Source organism: Hyaena hyaena, unplaced genomic scaffold, assembly GCF_003009895.1.
Source record: "Hyaena hyaena isolate Hyena2069 unplaced genomic scaffold, ASM300989v1 scaffold_137, whole genome shotgun sequence".
NCBI lineage: Eukaryota > Metazoa > Chordata > Mammalia > Carnivora > Hyaenidae > Hyaena > Hyaena hyaena.
This window is the reverse complement of record NW_024080769.1, coordinates 22,931-43,395: the sequence shown is the minus strand read 5'-3', so window position 1 is coordinate 43,395 and position 20,465 is coordinate 22,931. Positions and strand designations below refer to the sequence as shown.

General features: G+C 39.3%; 1 protein-coding gene across 2 annotated transcripts in view; it reads right to left on the bottom strand.

The window, feature by feature from the left end:
• Positions 1-18,614, bottom strand: part of UBE2Q2 (ubiquitin conjugating enzyme E2 Q2) — a 64,297-nt gene extending 45,683 nt beyond the window's left edge. For both annotated transcript variants that reach the window (XM_039238178.1, XM_039238179.1), the window contains exons 1-3: positions 18,131-18,614; positions 5,914-6,015; positions 1,397-1,501 (exon numbers count right to left, since the gene is read on the bottom strand). In XM_039238178.1, coding sequence (XP_039094109.1) covers positions 1,397-1,501; positions 5,914-6,015; positions 18,131-18,319 — 396 coding nt within the window. In that variant the 5' untranslated portion in view covers positions 18,320-18,614. The remainder of the gene's footprint in view (positions 1-1,396; positions 1,502-5,913; positions 6,016-18,130) is intronic.
• Positions 18,615-20,465: the final 1,851 nt, after the last annotated feature.

The following is a 20,465-nucleotide window of genomic DNA, read 5'->3' as shown; positions in this document are numbered from 1 at the left end:
GGTCTGGCTATATATTTATTTATCTATCTGTCTGAGAGAGAGAGAGAGACAGACAGACAGACAGAGTGAACAGGGGAGGGTCAGAGAGAGAGGGAGACACAGAATTGGAAACAGGCTCCAGGCGGGGCGCCTGGATGGCTCAGTTAGTTAAGCGTCTGACTTCAGCTCAGGTCATGATCTCACGGTTCGTGGGTTCGAGCCCCGCATCAGGCTCTGTGCTGACAGCTCAGACCATGGAGCCTGCTTCAGATTCTGTCTCCCTCTCTCTCTGACCCTCCCCTGCTCGTACTGTCTCTCTCTCTCAAAAATAAAATAAACATTTAAAAAAAAAAAAAAAAAAAAAAGGAAACAGGCTCCAGGCTCTGAGCTAGCTGTCAGCACAGAGACAGAGAGCGGGGCTCAAACCCACCAACCGTGAGATCACGACCTAAGCCGAAGTAGAACGTTCAACCAACTGAGCCACCCAGGTGCCCCTGGCCATATAATTTTAGATATTAGAATTCAGAAAGTGTACGACTCCTTCATACTAGGATTCTACTGGAGGATGTACTCAGGCAAAATGAGAAAGGGTAAGCAGAAAAGTAATGAGATCAGGCAACAAATGGATCCACACTGGCTGAGGAGACAAAATTTCAAGATGACAGCTGCACAGCCAGACCACAGAACAACCTGCCAAGAGTGGTGCAGAAGAACCAAAGGCTCCAGAAGAGAGACCAAGCTCACAGAAAAGGGACAGAACACCACTTTCTAAACTAAGAATTATTATTACCATGAAGAGGACATTACAAAACAAAACGCTCTACAAGAATGTCATAACAGAGTCTATACCAAAAAGTCCTAATGATAAACACTAATTCTTCATATGGCTAAATATAATGGTGTTTTAGGAAGGGGAGATGGCAGCGAAGGTGGGTGGTCTAAGAGCTAAATCCTTATCTACTTATAGTACAAAGTCAATAAATTAAGCCTTAAACAGGTAATTTTGGACATCCAGAAAAGTTAGAGATGGTGGTGAACAGGTGGGCACTTCTGCTTGGAGGAAATAACATTCTGGTTAGGCCTTAAGAAGCACAGATAGGTTTAAGGAGATGACATTCCAGGTGAAGGTCAATGAACAGGCAAAGGCAAACAACTGAAGAAGGAACAGTTATGGAAATCAGGAATGTTAACAATGACAAATGGTAGTTGGTAGCGGGGCAGTTGTTGCCCCGGTCAGATCATAGTAAATACAAGCAGCTCCAAAGAATAAAAAGATTATTTTTAGTACTTAAAACAAACAATTCAACAAAACTAACTTCTAAATAACTTGTATAATAAGAAGAAAAACCATCCTAGTTTTACTTTTGCTTGAGACAATTTATTTTAGCTCTTAAACACTAGAGAATTTTTACTTTACCTGACCCGTGGGTATTGGTTGATCTAGCATCTCAACATCCAGGTGCTTAGGAAGGTTATATAATCTGCAGAGTTCACATATCAACCACTTCAATTGCTGACGAAGCTACAAAACACATTTCAGTAAATAAGCATTATGTTAAAGAGCCCTTAGAAGACATGAATAATGCTATGACTACTGTAACCAATCCAGTAGGAAACAAAGAAAGTTTGTTTCTGCTCAATTACAGCCTACAGATAAAAATAATAGTCTTTAAGAAATATTTTTAGGGGTTGCTAGTATAAGAAAGTTACTATGGCTTGGGGCACCTGGGTGGCTCAGTTGGTTGAGCCTCTAACTTCGGCTCAGGTCATGATCTCACTGTTAGTGAGTTTGAGCCCTGTGTTGGGCTCTGGGTTGACAGCTTAGTCTGAAGCCTGCTTTGGATTCTGTATCTCCCTGTCTTTCTGTCTCTCTTTCAAAAACAAACACTAAAAAAAGAAAAAGAAAGTTACTATGGCTTGAGTATGATCCCTACAACTAATACCTAGAATGACAATAGTAAAAGTGCCTGAAGGAGAACTCTAGACATTGTCCAATTTTCAGTTACTAACTCCTTTTCTTAGAAATTTACAACTTCAGACAAGAATACATTTACATTAATGAGGCTACAAAAAATAGAGGCAGTGTTGTTACACATAGGTTATAAAATTATACATTCCAGTCATATTCATTTACAAGTAGAGGCAAATGTAGTCTAGCAGACAGACCCCTGGAATCTAGAGGAACTTAGATACAGCATCTGCTTCCCTTAGGTTTTGAGAGTCCCCATCTATAAAATAAGGAAATTAAAGACTTCTTTTAATGGTAAAGATTAAACGAAACCTTCTGTGAAAACATTTGGCACTTAGTAGTTCTTAAGCATTTATCTAAAGAAAAAAAAAAAACTCACTAGGAAAACTCTAAGGAATAACTCAGTAAGTTCCCAGTTTTACACCCAGGTTGTTTTGCAAGTCTATTTTAGCAAAGGGGCAAGGTAAATTATGTTTATGAATAGGTCTTTCACTGTTGGAAAAAAAAAAAACAGTTTTTAATGTATACATGTAGGAATTGCGGTCTAAGAACCATGTTCAATACTTAGTGGACTTTACCTGGAGCTAGTACGGTAACTTATTTCAACTGGTCAGAATAGTTTCCTGGATGTGTCTGACCAAGAAAAGAGATGAAGAAGCAGCTTTATGAAGCACTAACAAAACAGAAAGAGGATTAAAATGGGTTAAACAAAGCAAAGAATAAGATTTTCCAAAGTAGTCAAATGAATAAGCAGAAATTAGAAAGTTGAGCAGTAAATTAGGATTAAAAAAAAAAATCCTTATGCTTAAAAGGCAGCAAAGCCCCTGTGGATTTACCCCTCCAAAAGCTCTGCTTTAAGAACATAATAAAGATGAGAAAGGGAGACCTGGACACAGACCCAGTCACTCCAAGCCCTGGCAAAGGAAGAGCTGTAGGAGTGCTGTGGAAGAGCAGCTGTATAGTAGAGTCATACCAAGCAACAGGAAAAACAGGGTTGTACATCTTTCAGGAAATTTCAGTTTCTTCCTCTGCCAACCCCCCCAAAAGCATTTGAAGGACGGATGAAACTAAGATGATGGGAAAAGATTTAAGAAATATTTAGAAGGTAGATGGACAGGTCTACTTGCTAGTTAGTTTGGGCAGAGGAGGTGCCAGGAAATATTAGGTATAAAAGAGAACTTTTTTCCCAGTTTTGGGCATAAATGACAAGCTTCATTATTTCATTTTGTCCCACTCAATCACAAAGAGAATTACTGAGGGGAAACTTGGTGGGGGTGGTAGAGTACTTTGAGGCAGGTAAGTTTAAATTTAGATGTAATCATTTTTAACAGCTATGGTACATCCCAGTGAGATTCCCTGATCTATGTGACATATATGGGTTTGAAACTTAGGAGGTAAATTTTAGCTAAAGATACAGACTTAGGAATCCCTGGAATATAGTGATTTAAATAACAGCAGTAAAAGAGATTTCTCAGAGAAAGCACAGAATGAGAAGAGGCAGACCAAGGGAGAAGAGCTCAGGGAAGACCAGAGAAAACAGGAGACCATAAGTAATCTGATGCAATTCCTCGTTAGATTATCAGTTCCCAGAGGACAGGGATAAGACTTGACTTTTGTATCCACCACTTATCACAAAGTCTGGCATAGAAGCCAGTCAATTAAAAAAATAAACAAAAAAAATTTAATTTTTTTCTACTACATTTTTGTTCTACTATTCTACCCACATAGATTCCGTTCTATCTATGTTCTACCCATACAGATAGCACAGATACCATTTTTTGTTTTGTTTTGACAACACTGAATGCAAAAGGGGCCAGGTTATAAACAATGTTCAGTGCTTTGCTTTTTCACTGGTAGATCCTGGAAAGTTGCATGTGTTCCTATGGAAAGACTGGCTGCGTTATTTTTAATTACAATATAATGTCCTATCATAAATCCATTAACAGTAATTTTTAATCAGCTTTTTATTGGCAGACTTTAAGTGATAAAGTTTTGTTAAATGGAGGAATGTTTCAACAAGGGAACAATCAACAGTATCTCAATGCTGCAGAGAGATCAATGTTATGGTGAAAGAAGGAGTCCCTGGATTTGACAACTAGAGATAAAAATTCTTGGTGCAACAATGAAGACAGAATCTAGATTATAATAAAAAAGAGTAAAGCAAAGGTGAGGAAATACAGCTTATTCTATCAAGAAACTAGGTTATAAAATAACTGGCAGAGACTGTAAGAGTAGAGAGTGATTTGGTTTTTGTCTTTCTTGTAAATATATTTTTAAAAAAGAGACCCAATTTAATGTGCTTTGTCATTTCACTTTGAGCATTTTTGGATGAAAAATTTTAGACACTGAAAAATAACCCAGTCATTTCTACTATTATAAAACTTACACCTTTATATCTTTTCAGAGGTAACCTTCTAAGAAGAGACAGCAGTAAGGAGGCTGTCTTACCCTATCCTGTCACTCCCCTCCTGGAGATGTCAATATGTGTCTGTCTAGCTTTTTACTTTTATCTCTAACCTTCATAGCTCTCTAGACCGTCTGCTCCATTTTTGTTTTTTTGGTTTTTTTAATGTTTTTAAGTTTGTTTATTTTGAGAGAGAGACAGAATGAGCAGGGGAGGGGCAGAGAGAGAGAATTCCAAGCAGGCTCCACACTGTCAGCACAGAGCCAGATGTGGGGCTCAAAGTTGCAAGCCAGAAGTTCATGACCTGAGCCAAAACCAAGAGTCTGAGGCTAAACTCACTGAGCCACCCAGGCGCCCCCAGCCTACTTTTAAAATACTCTTCAAACTGACATTCTTCTACTGTTAATTTTAAGAATAAAGTGTTTAAACTACCTATAACTCATTTTGACAAAAATCTAAGGTTAAGATTTCCCAATGGTCAGTTCTCTCAGTATTTATAGAATAATCTACCCTTTCCTTATTATTTTAACTCATTTTAACTTATTCTGAATTATCAATTGCAAGACTGTTTCTAAACTTCTATTGTCTTTGTCCAATCCAGTGACAGTATACAATACTTTTATTTAATATATTTTGGACAAATCTCATTACTTTTTTCAACTTTTTTTTTATTATTTACTCTTTAAAACAAACTTTCGAGTCATTTTGTCAAGGTCCAAAAATAAGACTATCGGGACTAATTGCATTCAATTTATAAATTAACATGAAGCTATGGAGATAACTGACATATTAATAATATGGAGTCTACCCATCTAAAAACACAGTAGTCAAGTCTTTCATTCCATGTTAATTTTAAAAAAGGATATAAAACTGTATAGAATATGACTTAAACATACTAGAGTCTACGTATTTTACTAGCAAGAGAAAAAATAGAAACAGCTATCATGTCAACAGTGGTTATATCAGGAAAAAATATTGTAAGGAATTTTTATTTCCCTTTATTTACTAAGTTCTCGTACAACAGTTGCTTAGTTTTATAGTAAAAAAAACAATTTTTTTTGTAAAATAGAAAGTTACATTTCTTGGTACATTAAAGAAACAAAAAACAAACTCACTTTTTCTTTGTATACCTATGGCTTTTACTGCAGTTACAGACTCCTGACAGAGAAAGCAATTCCCTAACACTAACATTGATGTCATTCTAGCATGATTTCCCCTCACATCCACCTCAGTTCTTTTTCCCTTTTTCTACCTTTTACCTTGGCAAGTGGTCCCTACCAAAAATGCTTGGTTGGTTTAATAATCAGAATTCATTGAAAAGAGACCACCTAATTCCTCATCTAAATTTAAGCTTAACTTATGGGGAATAAAAAAGATAAATCAGTTAGTAAATAGAATTTGAAGGCCAAAAAACAGACAAACAAAACTGGTCTTCAGCTCCTTTACGATTACCAAATAATCATTAATCAGACTTTTCTATGTCATAATATCTCTTAACACTTAAGTTCTATATATAATGTTCTTGAGGAAAAAAAAAAAGTAGCTTGGCTTATTTTCTCACCGAATTGTTGTTCTTAGTGTCTTCTAGACGTTCCAGCACTGATGTCAGATTTGGGTCATCAGAGTCCACAAACCATATTGGTGAAGAAGATGGGTAAGATTCCTGTTACAGAGACGCCCATGTTAAACACATTTTCATACCGACTAACCTGAATATGCAAATACACCTCACCACCCACCAAATAGCATGATGACCATGGATTTAAGTAAAATATAACAGGAAGAAGAAAAGAAACACATTAACACCTAGGTTTGGAGAAGTTTCTTTTTATGGATTTTTTTTTTAACACAAAGTGGTGTTGTTGCCTGCTCCATGTTACATAATCTATAAATTCAAAATCAAATAAAAAGAGTATTTTACCCAGTAAGCGGTAGCATTTAAACTAGAGAAGATAAACTGCAAAAGTTTTTTATCAAAAGCTGAAAAGAAAAGGTACTCAAGCACCAGGAAGATGGACTTGCTTCCCTTACGAAGAAAGGTCAATCATAGCCTGGATTCTCCAGGTTTGACATTTTTTAAGGGCTTTAAAATCTTGAATCATAAACAAATCCCTCAAAAAGCAAAAAAAAAAAAAAAAAAAAAAAAATGTTTTAAACGGAAAAAACTCACAACCTTGAAGTATAATCTATAAATTTAAATCATACTTTTGCCTTTTAATAAGAAAGCTACATTTAAAAATGTTTAAAAATTTTTAACATTTATTTAGTTTTGAAAGACAGAGCATGAACAGGGGAAGGGAAGAGAGAAAGGGAGACACAAAATCTGAAGCAGGCTCCAGGCCCTAACCTGTCAGCACAGAGCCCAACACAGGGCCTGAACCCAGAACCAGGAGATCATGACCTGAGCCGGACACTTAGCTGAATGAGCCACCAAGGTGCTACATTTCTAAACTTAACCCAGATGAGATCTAGCTCCATTTTTAAAGGTAAAGCAAAGGAGTAAATCTAAGCACATGTTTTTAAATCCATATAGATGTTAAAATGCTTTTTAAAACTTCTACTCACTATACTCACTGAAGAGTTATAGAAGTTACCTTGAGATTTTTTTCCATTAGAAAATTGGCCCTAAAAAAAAATCCCACTTAATTTTGTCTTTTTCCTAATAATTTTCATCCCTTCTCAGAATATAGGGAGGGATGTGGTTTCCAAAGGAACAATAAATTTCTTAAATTAGGTTAAGATTATTTCTTAAATATAGCCAGTATAAGAAGTCAGAACAAATACAGTTTTCACTTGCCATTAGAAGATGGGCTTTTGAGACATTCTCCTTGTCCAGCCACTGTGTGTGTGCCACAGCTCAGAGGTCAATAATGTTCTTGAACACCTGTAGTGAGCAACCTCTGAAATGGTCCCAATAATCCTAACCTGGTAATTCCCTCTCCTAGACCTAATGACTCACTTTTAACAAACAGTACATCAAATAATGGGATGTCACCTCTAGGATTAGGTTTCCAAAAGATGTGAACTTCTGTGTTGCTTATCCTCTCCTGCTCTCTTTATTTATTCTCTCTGACTGAAGCCATCTCCCTATTGAGAGTCCCACAACCACATGGCAAGAGTTTGAGAGAGACTTCTGACCAACTGCCAGCTAGAAACTGTGGCCCTCAGACCTGGGGGCTGTAAGATTAACCTTACCAAAAATTATATGAATGAGATTGGAGACAGATTCTCTCTCAGTCTCACTTTGAGAGCACTGCAGCACTAGTTGACCCCTTTACTTTCTTGTGAGAGACTCGGAGCCAGGGAACCCTGATAAGCCATACTCAGATTCCTGACCCACAGAAACTGAGATAATTTTTGGTGTTTCAGGCTGCTACATTTATTACAGAGCAATATATAACTGATTCAAGTTCCATAAAATTCCAATATTTTATTCCATCACAAACTGAATACTATCAAGAATGATCAAGAAATGCTAGTTACATATTTTTAAAAGCAGTTACATATGTTGATTTTTAAAAGTTAATGAACATACCATTACATGCTTTCACCTACTAATAGATATTTACTCTGTTCATTTATACTGTCTTCTACTGCAAATTAGGGAAAGTCATTAATATTAGATACTAGCGACAGAACAATTAGATTCTAGTCATGGAAAAACAATTTTGCAGAACAAGATTAAAGCAGCATTGCTTTAAGAACTATAATCTCAATTACAGTATAGTTCAAGCTAAACGGAACGGAGTATTATTAAAGCATTTTACTAAATACCCTTTGAAGAACAAAAAATTGTACTATAGAAGGGCATCATTGTTATCTCTTTACTAATGGTTTATCTTGTATTCCCATTCCTCTAATTCTCATTGTGTCCCAAATCTCTTCACATACAAAAAGAAAATTGGTCTTCAAAATTAATCCTATTCTTAAAGAAAACTAATTATTATGTTTTTAAAATTTATTTCTGAGAGAGACAGCATGAGTCAGTGGCGGGTCAGAGAGAGAGGGAGACACAGAATCTGAAACAGGCTCCAGGCTCTGTCAGCATAGAGCCCGACGTGGGGCTCAAACCCATGAACCGTGAGATCATAACCTGAGCCGAAGTTGGTTGCTTAACTGACTGAGCCACCTAAGCACCCCTGAAAACTACTTATTATTGAGTATTGCATTTTCTTCAAATTCTTCAGCCAAGTTAGTTTTATATTTGCAGCCTTAAAAACAGTATCAACATCAACACCAATACAAAAACCTAGATTTAGAACTTCACTGTGTAGATTACTTCTGCACGAGCAAAATAAAGTATATGAACTGTTGCTCAGAACTGAAACACCTTAAAACCATATTATGAGAACTGCAACAACAAAAAATTACCGAGATCAGTTGCTATCTAAGACATGCTTTTCCATTCCTGTACATGAGAAGGTAGGATATATAGTAGATCTAAGCAATTATATCAACAATTTTCAAAGAGGGGCCCTTGAACCCCAAGGTTCAAACTAGTTCTACAAGAATTTGAACTGCCTTTTTCAATGTATTGACACTTGCGCTAAAGTGTATGTATGTATGCATACATACAGTGGTGCATAAAACTGCTGGAACCTTAGCACAAATAAAGGCAGTGATTACCATACTATACTTATAGTCATGGTATTCTTCACAACTACGTATTCAAGATGTTTAAAGGACAAAGAAAAAGGTGTTTTACTTAAGAATATCTGTGAAGAAGTAAAGTTATTTTACTAAACCTCAAATCCTTACATAGGTCTTTTTAATATGGCTACTGATGAAATGGAATGCACATACAAGAACTCCTACAGAATACTTGAGAAACAGCATTTATGTGACTGAGTTGTGAAGTAAACTAACCACTTTAATGAAACACCAATTTTACTTGAAAGGATGACTGACTGACAGACAATGGTTATTTCAACTTGGGTTTTTGACATATATTTTCTCAAAAATAAAAAAAGGATTGTGTGTCATTCAAGGAAAATAAAGGACAGTATTTGTTACTGCCAATAATAAAATTCAAGCTTTCAAGCAAAAATTAGAATTTTTGAAAACCTGTATCTACCACCATGAGCTGGAAAGCTTTCCAAGGGTATTCTGAGGAGACTGATGGTGATCTTAATATAATGCTTTCACATTATATAATAAACATAACAATTAGAAGATTCCAGCGAACATATTTTCCAAACAACCAATGTAGGTTATAAATCATGCAAGGAGGTGGGGGATGGGCTAAATGGGTGATGGGCATTAAGGAGGGCACTTGTGGTGATGAGCACTGGGTATTATACGTAGGTGATGAAAATTCTACTCCTGAAGTCATTATTACACTATATGTTAACTAACTAGAATTTAAATAAAAATTTGAAAAGAAATATCATGCAAGGGTAGAAGATCCATCCATGCACAGTTCAAGAAGAACCTAATTTTGGTGAAGCATCCAAAAAGAATTATCTACATTTAAATGGCTACTAAAATATTTCTATTTTTTTCCAACCAAGTATCTGTGTGAGGCTGAATTTTCTTCATGATACTTCAATCAAAACACTGACTGAATGTAGAAACAAATGACAGGCCAGTCATCAAAGACATTTATTAGAAATGTAAACTTATGCCACTATTTTCACTAAAACATTTTGGCATAGAAAATATAGCCATTTTTCCTAATAATATTTTTATTAACATGTAATGGGTTTATTTCAATGAATATTTTAAATATTTCTGTTTTAATTTCTAATGATAAATACTGACATACAACCAACATAAACAAAGGTTCCTTGGTTCCTCAGTATACTTTTAAATAGTATAAAGAAATCTTGACTCCAAAAAGAATAGCTGCCTTCTCCACACCTCCTATCTAGCCCAGAATGTCTTCTTTGGAAGAAACATCCCTTCACCATTCTATATTAACCTATGTGGTTCCACTAGAGCTAGTTTTCCTAACTGCTTCCCATCGTCCTACCTCTCTCCCTTGACCCCAAACTTGGTCACAGGTCTCTAATGAGCCTATTCCACTCCCAGTGATTAGCAGTCAGATGGGCTTAACCAGGCAAATCTAGGTCTTCTTTGGGGCTAAAATTCTCTTTCTGGGAGATTTGGAGTCATAAGGACAATGTTGGCCAGCCTGGGATAGCCAGCATTTACCTTACCAAAACAAAAAGGGTTTATATAAACCAAATGGTCTTCTAGAAGGTCATAGATACTTGTATTTTTTGCCATGACTTGAGACTACACACTTGCTAACATTTTTACCAATCTGTTAAATAAAAGCTTCTACCTGGAAGGGGAAAAAATTCCTATACAATATAATTTGTTACAGCTCCAGAAATCAGTAAGAATGGAAAGCCATCACTTCTAGGAAAGTTTTCATAGGGTAATGTCCTACATGCACAAAGATTTAGCTCTAGCTATTTATCTCCAAAACATTACTTAAAATAGAAAAAATAGAAATCACCTATATGTCCAATACCAGGAATCATGACAAATTCAATGTTTTAGTCCTACAACAGAACACCATATGATAATGGAGAACATTATAGAGCAATAACTTATGATACAGATCTACAATTCTGTCAAGTAAAAAAAACAGATTACAAAACAATCTGACATTTAGGGTGAGGAAGTCTATATAAGCATAGGAAAAAAAAGACAAGATAAATATTAAAAATTTGACAGTAGTGTCTTCTGAGTGATAAAATTACAAGTGATTTTTTTTCCATTTTTGCTGATCTGGTTTCTAGATTTCTTACAATAAGAATGTCCTGTTTTCTACATTATAAAATACCCACTACCACTACCTCTGGAAACAGTACACAAACTTTGCATCATGTTCAAGGTTTGCTCAGTGTAATATTTAAAAGACAATCTACTTCTGGGATGCCTGGGTGGCTTAGTCGGTTAAATGTCTGAATCTTGGTTTTGGCTCAGGTCATGATCTCATGGTTCCAGTGAGTTCAAGCCTCGAGTCAGACTCCATGCTGACAGTACAGAATCCTTGGGATTCTCTCTCTCCCCCTCTCTCTGCCTCTCTGACCCACATGCCCACTCCTGCTCACATTTCTCTCTCTCTCTCAAAATAAATAAACGTATTTTAATTTTTACAACAACGAAGCATTGTATCTATCTTAAAAAGATAGTTTCCTTACTATTTCTCTTTAAAATAACCCACAATGTACCAATTTTAAGCACTGGATGGTGCTCAAAAATCTCAATGTAAGTTCAAGCAGTTATACTTACATTGCATGTTTAAGTGCTTCTAACAGCACTTTTTCACCATAGTTATGAAAATTTTGGACTTAAATAAACAGAACAATTATCTAGGCATCTATTCATTCAGGACCGTTTTTCCTCTTGTTCTGCTATTAGTTGTACCAAGCTTGAAGGATGAAGTTGTCTGTGACCACCACCATAAAGGTAACAAGAAGGGAACAAATTTTCAAACAAGTTCATCACCACTACCATTACCAACATAAAATGTTACATTATCTTATCTGAAGCAACACAACTCAGGGTTAATCAAACCAACCTCTTGGACGGTCACTGCTTATGAAAATTATGTCTAATTCAGAAATACCTTTCTGTGTCTACTTTCTATGTAAATCCACTAAGAGACCAAAACGTGGCTCTACGTAAGCACCAGCCAGCAAAACTGCCTTCTAGACTGCTCAGTTACTGCTATCTTTCCAAATAATAGAACACGGCCATCTCTAAGGACTTCATAACTTTTGAACGCTAATCCACAAAACTTTCTGTTGAAAGTTCAGAGGTATAACAGTTGTAATTCTTCCAGAAACCAGTTATGGGACACGCTACTTTCACACTCTGTTGTTCATAAGTGTGGGGTGGAGAACAAAGCTGACAGAATTACCATATGGTACCCTAATAAAAATCTAACTGCTCTGACATTAAAAAAATAATAAAAAGCTACCAAAAGAAAGAAATTGCTCCATGCTAATAATTTTACAAGTATACAACTAAGCAACATGATTGGAGCCCACAAAAGCACAGTGAAAAATCTACTGCTTGGTGAAAGAAAAATACACACATATCCTGTGATCTGAAAAATACTTAAGTGTTTTGAGTAGCAAACTACAGCTAATCAAAACATCACTGTAAATAAACTGAGGCAGAGAAAATAAGCCACCCAATCTGCAGAACCACTGAACTGTTTCCTTGCTCCTGAATCTGCTTTGTCTTTCAGAATAGTCTTTTAGAAGAGAACACAGAACACTGTTAAAATAGCCTTGGAAAAGGGGACTCTGGTTTATCACTCTGGCTCACCAGTAATGCTTTACATTTAGCAGTGACTGTTTCAATTCAATTCCCCACCCCTCAACAAGCTGACATTTATCTAATACTATCCTTTTTCAGGTCTAAGGAAGTTTAACAAACAAACAAAAAAATCAAGCTACTAAGGGATACACCATTCATAAAATGGAAACCTAAGTCTCCTCTTTATGTATCTGGTTTTTCAAGGAAGGGCATAAAAATGGGGATAAGGGAGGATAGATAGATAATGACCAGGAATTTGACTCTATATTATAAATTGGTCAGATGAATGAAAACAATGATTTCTCTAACCTGAAATACCACTTAGGTGTTCAACATGATGGTTACGCTATTTCCAAACGATTCTCCAGGAGTTCAATTTGGAAAAGTGATCTGTCACAGGAGTGCAGACCAAAGAAAAAGACTTCGGCACTTTAACCACACTGTTCATGATTTCCTTTGTATAACCTTGGTGGGGCTACTTTTTAATCAGTGTAAAGACTAGAAACATAAAAAATTAAGAAATTAACAGCACTGATTTATTTCCCAGGTAAAGCTGTTATAAAGCATTTTCCAAAATAAAATGTTATTCAGCCAATTTCATATTTGTAGAGGACGTTATTTTTTTTTTTTAATGTTTTATTTATTTCTAGTACAGAGAGAGACAGCGCGAGCAGGGGAGGGTCAGAGAGAGAGGGAGTCACAGACTCTGAAACACGTTCCAGGCTCTGAGCTGGCAGTCAGCACAGAGCCCGACACGGGGCTCGAACCCACGAACCGCGAGATCATGACCTAAGCGAAAGTCGGACGCTTAACCGACTAAGCCACCCAGGCGCCCCGTAGAGGACATTATTCTTGATAAAGAGCTTTCACATATAAGCTTTCATGCAAGACAAAAAGTATTATCTACTTTATAGAAAAACACAAGAAGTGATATGCTTAAGGTCCCAGCTACTAAGTATAAACTAAACCTTTTTCTCTCACCTAAACTCCCAAACTTAACATTTGTTATTTTAGTGTCTTGCTTGCTGTGGGGGAAGGGAGAGGAAAGGGAATTTTTCACAATGATGAATAGAAATGTAATTAGCAAAAAAAAAAAAAAAGTGCTACCACACATTTTATCACTGGCAAATAGTCACTCACACAGAAAGAGTAATGGTTTATGCTATCCAAACAATAAAAGTATGATATTTTATTTGTTTACCAGCTAATTTACATTCTGGGGGGGATTTTTCATTCTGAAATAGTGATTTCCTACCAAGAGTTACCAGATGCCAAGAAGTCCATAAAAGGAGTGATGGAGTTGTCAAATATTTCAAAAGGACTAAAAGAAAGCCATGTACTAGCTCCCAATTAGGCCACACAGGTTATTAAAATTAGCTGCTTTGCTTTTAAGTGTGAGCCTAACTGGATGTTAGTGTAACTGGCTATTAGATGTTTGAACGGCACTCCTTCCTATTAGGAGTTCACAGAAAACATTAAGGAAGACTCCTTGAAGTTGAAAATAGCATTCTTTCCCTTCATATTTAAGATTAGGACAGACTTATGTAACAGAAAAAGATTTAGTTTAATTCCCTTGGCTTAGGAGTAAAACATCTATGTTTTGTTTTTTACTTCTTAAACCTGTCATTCATATTAAGTTAAATTACAGACTTCTTATCCAGTGACCTTTTAAATGTTTAAAAATTTTTTTAATTAAAAATAATTTTAAGGAGACAGAGAGCTACAGCAAGCAGAGGAGAGGGCAGAGGAGAAGAGAATCCCAAGCAGGCTCCACACTCAGTGCAGAGCCCAATGTGGGGGCTTGATCAAGGACCAGGGGACCACAAGCTGAGCTGAAATTAAGAGGTGGACGCTCAACTGACTGAGCCACTCAGGTGCCCGTAAATATTTAAATATTTCTTGATGTGGGGCGCCTGGGTGGCTCAGTCGGTTGAGCATCCGACTTCAGCCCAGGTCATGATCTCACAGTTCGTGGGTTCAAGCCCCACGTTGGACTCTGTGCTGACAGCTAGCTCAGAGCCTGGAGCCTGTCTTCGGGTTCTGTGTCTCCCTCTCTCTCTGACCCTCCCCTGCTCATGCTGTCTCTATCTCTCTCTCAAAAATAAATAAAACATTAAAAAATGTTGTTAAACAAATATTTCTTGATGTTATACCTGCACTTTTGACAAACTCTTGGCAGCTAACTTACACAATAGTTAAGATTTTTATTCAAACATAATATAACTAAAATGGTGGCCTTGTAGCCAACAGGACAAATATTTACTGAGCATTTACAGAGTGGAAGGTGAAAAGCATAATTATAGACTATACTTCTCTGCCATCATAAAAAAAGACCAAAAAAAAAGACAATTATCTAAAACTATTATAAACAGAATATAAGAAAACATGGGGTCCTTGGGTGGCTCAGTTGGTTGGGCATCCGACTTTGGCTCAGGTCACAATTCATGGGTTAGAGCCCCACGTCAGGCTCTGTGCTGACAGCTCGGAGCCTGAAACCTGCTTCAGATATTGTGTCTCCCTCCCTCTCAAAAATAAACATTTTTAAAAATGTAAAAAAAATTAAAAAAAGAAGAAAGAAAAGAAAACATAACCAAAGCAATAATAGCAAGGTCTATAGAAGGAACTAAGGGGAATAAACACTAACATAAACTGAATATGAATTCCTTGAAGAACTTTGAGGGATGGTCAGACATGGAAAGACAGACTGGAGTGGGGTAAGGGGCACATTCTGTCTGGGAAAAACTGATGCAGAAGCCTGAAAGAAAAAGGTGCCACAGTATGCTTAAAGTATTATTCAGAAATTGACATGCATGAGAGAAAGGAAAACAACTGGTGAGGTACTGCTTACTCAAATGTTAAAGAAACTATATAAAGCATGCTTCTTGGTGGGCAATGTAAAAGATGGCCTGGTATATAGAAGAGCTCAATAAATATTTGGGAATAAGAGAAAATAAGAGGAAAAATTAAAGAATAGATCAAACTCATTACCTTTTTTTTTTTTTTTTTTAAGAGATATAACCTTGTAGATAATATTAATTTACAAACACAGCAGACAGGTCCTGGCATTTGAAGTCCAACTCCATTTTTCTTTGCTCTTTCCCTCCAAGAATGGTATGGACACAAGCAAGCCATGTAGATTTTATCAAAAACACTTACCTATGCTTAAAGGGTCTTTATCTTTTTAGAGGTACTCATTGAATTATTTACAGATTAAGTGACAGGTCAAGAACCTGCTTCAGAATAATCTAAGGTGGGATACAGATGAAAGAAGATTGGCCAAAAGTCTATCATTGTTGAGGCTGAGTACATGGACTTCTCCACACTATTCAACTTCTGTTTATGTCTGATGTTTCTCCACAAAAAGTTAATACACATTCATATACACTGAGCTACCATCATAATTTTCTTGGGATAATAGGTCATAATTTTGAGTAGTTTTTACTATGGTACTATTATACCAGTCCCAACCAAATCCTCCTTTCACTAGGTGTCTGTCCTTCAACCCTTGCTCCATTTCCTAATCCAGGTCTTCACTCAGTACTTTGTGTGCAGCTTACTCCTATCAGCCTCCTATATGATTCTCAATAGGGGCACTGCTGACATTTGAAGAGGAATAATTCTTTGTTGCGGCAGACTGCCTGAACATTATAAGACATCTGGCATCTCTGAACCCCTGGCACTAAATGCCAGCACAGCAGTACCACCACCCTACAAGCCATTAAGATAACCTAAACCATACATACACATTTCCTAATACCACACACTAATTAAACCTGTAGTGAACCACCCCTAATGTTGGATGGGAAACACATTTTTCCAATTTATTACCTCAGTAATTTAGTAGCTCCCCACAGCCTACAAGTTCAGTATTCTATCATGCAAACCAGCCCTACCTTTTCCCAGTCATATCCCAACTTCAACTAGAATAATCACCACGCAGGCCAGTCTCCTTCATGGTCCTTCCTATTCCCCATCCTTGGAAAATCTTCTCCTTTACCAGCGTATATCCCCATAGTTTGTATACTCCCAAGCAAAACACATTTTCTCAAGCTTTGGTGTTTTGGAATAGCATTTCCTCTGCTTAAAATGCACTTCCACTCCAAGATTCAACTCACCTGTGATAGCCCATCTCCACTGCGGCCTCTCACCAAAGCCTTCTCTGAAGTACCACCCCACCACTAAATTCAAAATTAATTGCTCTCTTTGGCTTTCATAAGGACACCACAGAACCTGTTAACACTTTGTTTTAGAAAACTCTTCCCCCAAGATTTAGTTCTGAAAGCAGGGAATGCTCCATCCAGTTTTGCAAACTCAGTCAGTGCCTAGAACACCTGTATGTTCAATAGATGGCTTCTCTCCTCAGTACAGCACTTGTATTTTTCTTTCAAAATTACACACTACTCCCCCAGATATTCTGAAAATTATTTTAAGGTCAATTATAACTTTACGGTCTTTCCAAACTCTCGAGTACCATGCACACTTTAGGCAGTGAGCTTCACCAAAAGGGGTCAAAAACACCAGACTTGGTTTGAAAAAACATGAAACCAACACCTTGACTCCTGTTATAAGGACTATATTCTGCAGTTTGGAACAATACCCTAAAACAATTTCACCACGAAGAGTTGCATCACACACTATCACGAAAAAAACTTATTAAACACTTCAATTATCTTACCAAGAGAGTCCCGAGTTTCTAACAAGCTTCCAACTTAAACGAAAGAGTGAGCTTTAAATCGTCTTTTTGGCTTTGTGACATAAAATAATCTTTCTGGGCAGACGTCTTGGGCAAACACCTTTTGGCCGCAAATAACTTTCAATACTTACACACGGGGGGGGGGGGGGAAATGTAAGCAAATACGGATACCACCACCTGCCGAATCCAGATACAAAGCACCTTTCGAAAACACGTACGCGCGGACCCAGGCCAGCAGGAAGGGGATAGTTCAAACAGTACCAGAAGCTGCATTCTAAACTTTTTCTCCTCAAATCCATCAGTTTTCAGTATGTTTTTCCTTAACACAAACTTAAAAATAACTGGGTGAATAAGCAGGACCAGGGAAATTTGACTGAAGAGTAAGGCGTTAAAACTGGAGGGCCTTCCCCCTTCCTTGCTGGGGTTCAAACAACCAGAGCCGACCGACCTCGCGTGGTCCGGGAGCAGGCCAGCTGTGGGGAGCCATGGCGACCCGGCGAGGGCAAGGGCCGCCGCGATCTCCCACCCCGAGGCGCGGAGACGAGGACCGAGGGGGACTAGCAGCCCCAAACCCAGACCCGCAGAAAGAGCCGAGAAATGTGCTGCCCGCCTCCTCCCACCCAAGCCTGGGGCCAGGAAGGCTGGGCCTGGGCTGGGCCCCTTGCGGGGAAAGGGGCGGATCCGCCCCGCCCGGAGCCCCGGGAACCAAGGGGCCTCTACAGGACCGACTCCCCTTTGTCCGGGGACTCAGGGAGCCCCTTTCCGCCCTCGCCTGGTTCCGAGGGGCTGAGGCCGGGCGCCTCACCGTGATGTTGCAATGGAGTGTGAGCGGCGGCGGCGGCGAGTGCGGGCTGCCGGGCGGTGCCGGAGGCGGCAGCAGGAACTGGCAATGGAGCTCGTCCAGCTTCCAGCTGACGATGCGGAATCGCTCGTGGTTCTTATCGAAGATGGACGCCAGGAACTTCAGCTCCGCCTTGAGCCCTGACACGGACATCTTCCCCTCATCTCCGGCAGGAGGGGTGCGAAAGGGGAGCCGGGCCCGGGGCCGCCGTCACGGCCGCGACCGCCCCGCAGGGCCGGCCTGGGACCGCGCTCTTGCGGCTCCGCCTCTCTCCGCAGCCGAGGCCAGCGACGGACGGCGGCTGAAAATGGCTAGGGACACCGAGGCCTCGGCCGGCAACTGTGTAGCGAGCGGCTTGAGTGACTGCTCTCTTTGTAACTGACTCTGCCGGCAGGGGACCGCGGCCCCGCGGCTTAAAAGGGCAACAGCGACGCCGCCCCCGCTACCGACTGTGAAAGGGCTGCCCCCACCCCGCCCCCATCCCCTCCCCGCCCCGCCCCGGCTCGCCCCGCGCGCCCCTCTTCCGGCGCGTGCACGCGGCCTGCGCGCGGGCCCGCCTGGCCGCCCCCTCCTCGCCATGACCCAACCCTCCTCCGCCCAGCCTATTTGCTTCACTCCTCGTGCTCTCAGAAGCGAGGCTTGGGGCCAGCTGGTGCCCAGGGCCTTGATCACCTGGAGGAGCAGGAGACCCCTGCGCGCCCCCGCCCCCAAGCCTGGGGCCAGCCACGTGCGCGGCCTCTTGCGCCAGCCACGTTGGCGCGGCTGCGGACGCGCGCCGGCCCCTCGGGGGCGGCTCCTCCTCTAGGCTCTGCGCGAGCCACCTACTCACCTGACCCAGGCGGGGCTCTAACGGGAGGTGGCGGACGGCCGGCGGCGGGCAGAACGTTGGACGCAAATTGGCCCACGTACATTCGTTTTTGCTACTCTAACCCCAATCCTAGCCCCACGTCGGTAACCTGGGTTCCTGCCAGGTCCTTTTCTCACTCTTCCTTTCCTGCCTTGAGTTTTTGTCCTGTTTGCGAAGCTTAAGGAAACCCTCCACCTCCCATAGAGGCAGGTTTCGCCTATTTTCAGTAAAATCTTAGCTCAAATGTCATCTCAGAGAGGGCCTCCCTGACCGCCCAATCTAAAATAGCCACCCAGTCACACTATAATCACATCATCCTATGTTGTTGTTGTTTTTCTCTCTCTCTCAGCACCTATCACCATCTGATATTTTTCTTACTTGTTCATTGCCTCTGCCCAACGCGAATGTCTTACTCAGGGCGGTATCCCCAGGATCTAGAACAAAACCTTTTGTAGACACCCAGTTTTATTGAATGAATGCTCCTCTCTGGAATGCCCAGCACTTGATACAATCTGTGGCGCATTCTAGGTGGATGAAGTACTGCATGGCAGGAATACAGCATAATTGGACGGGCAATAGTATACTTAGTAATATGTATTAGAAGCAGTATCCATCCAATGGGTGTGCAACCTGTGTAGTTCTACAGGGCTGCTAGCTTAGAAGGAACTTGTGTTTGGTTTAATGCTCTGCTGTAGCCCTTTTGAAGTCCTTAATAACTTTTCAACAAGGGGCTCTACATTTTCCTTTTACACTAGTCTTAACTAGAGTTATCTAACCTTCTCTATTGTCTAAATGTTTCTTGCTTCATGATCTACAAGTGGTTCCTGGTAGACTGGTACCTTCAATGACATAATGCAGAACACAGGGAGATATTAGTCCATTTAATGAGGAATATTTTTAGTTTTTTTATTTACTTCTGAAATATTGTATCATATTATAGTGCTTCTTAACCTTTCAGGGAGTCACAGACCCTCCTGAGAATTTAATAAAAGTTATGATCCATTTTCCTGGGGAAATATCTCTGCATATAAAGTGTTGTATCTATGGGGATTCATGGTCCTGGCACTAGAGATACCATTATGAATTGGGACGGAGAGGAGAAGAGGTTCCAGTGTTGAGGTCTGAGGCAGAAATAACTAGGATACTGTATTGGCACTGTTGCTGGGTTAAACACTGGGGTAGCTTGCTGCTTGCTTTTTCCTTCAGTGCCCAGTACTCTTGGGACCTTAATGGGCATAGTCATCGTGGACAAGGATTTCAGACAAAGGGGAGCAACCTGTTCAGAACCTAATGACTCTGAAAAATAAAATGCTCTAAACCAGTTATTTAATCTATCTAAGCTTTATTTTATCTCTGAATTATTAGTAAATAGCTTTATACATGTGAATGTTTTAACTAGTTATATTTCAGAAATAAACCTATAAATATATATTTCACAAGCAATTTTTGAGC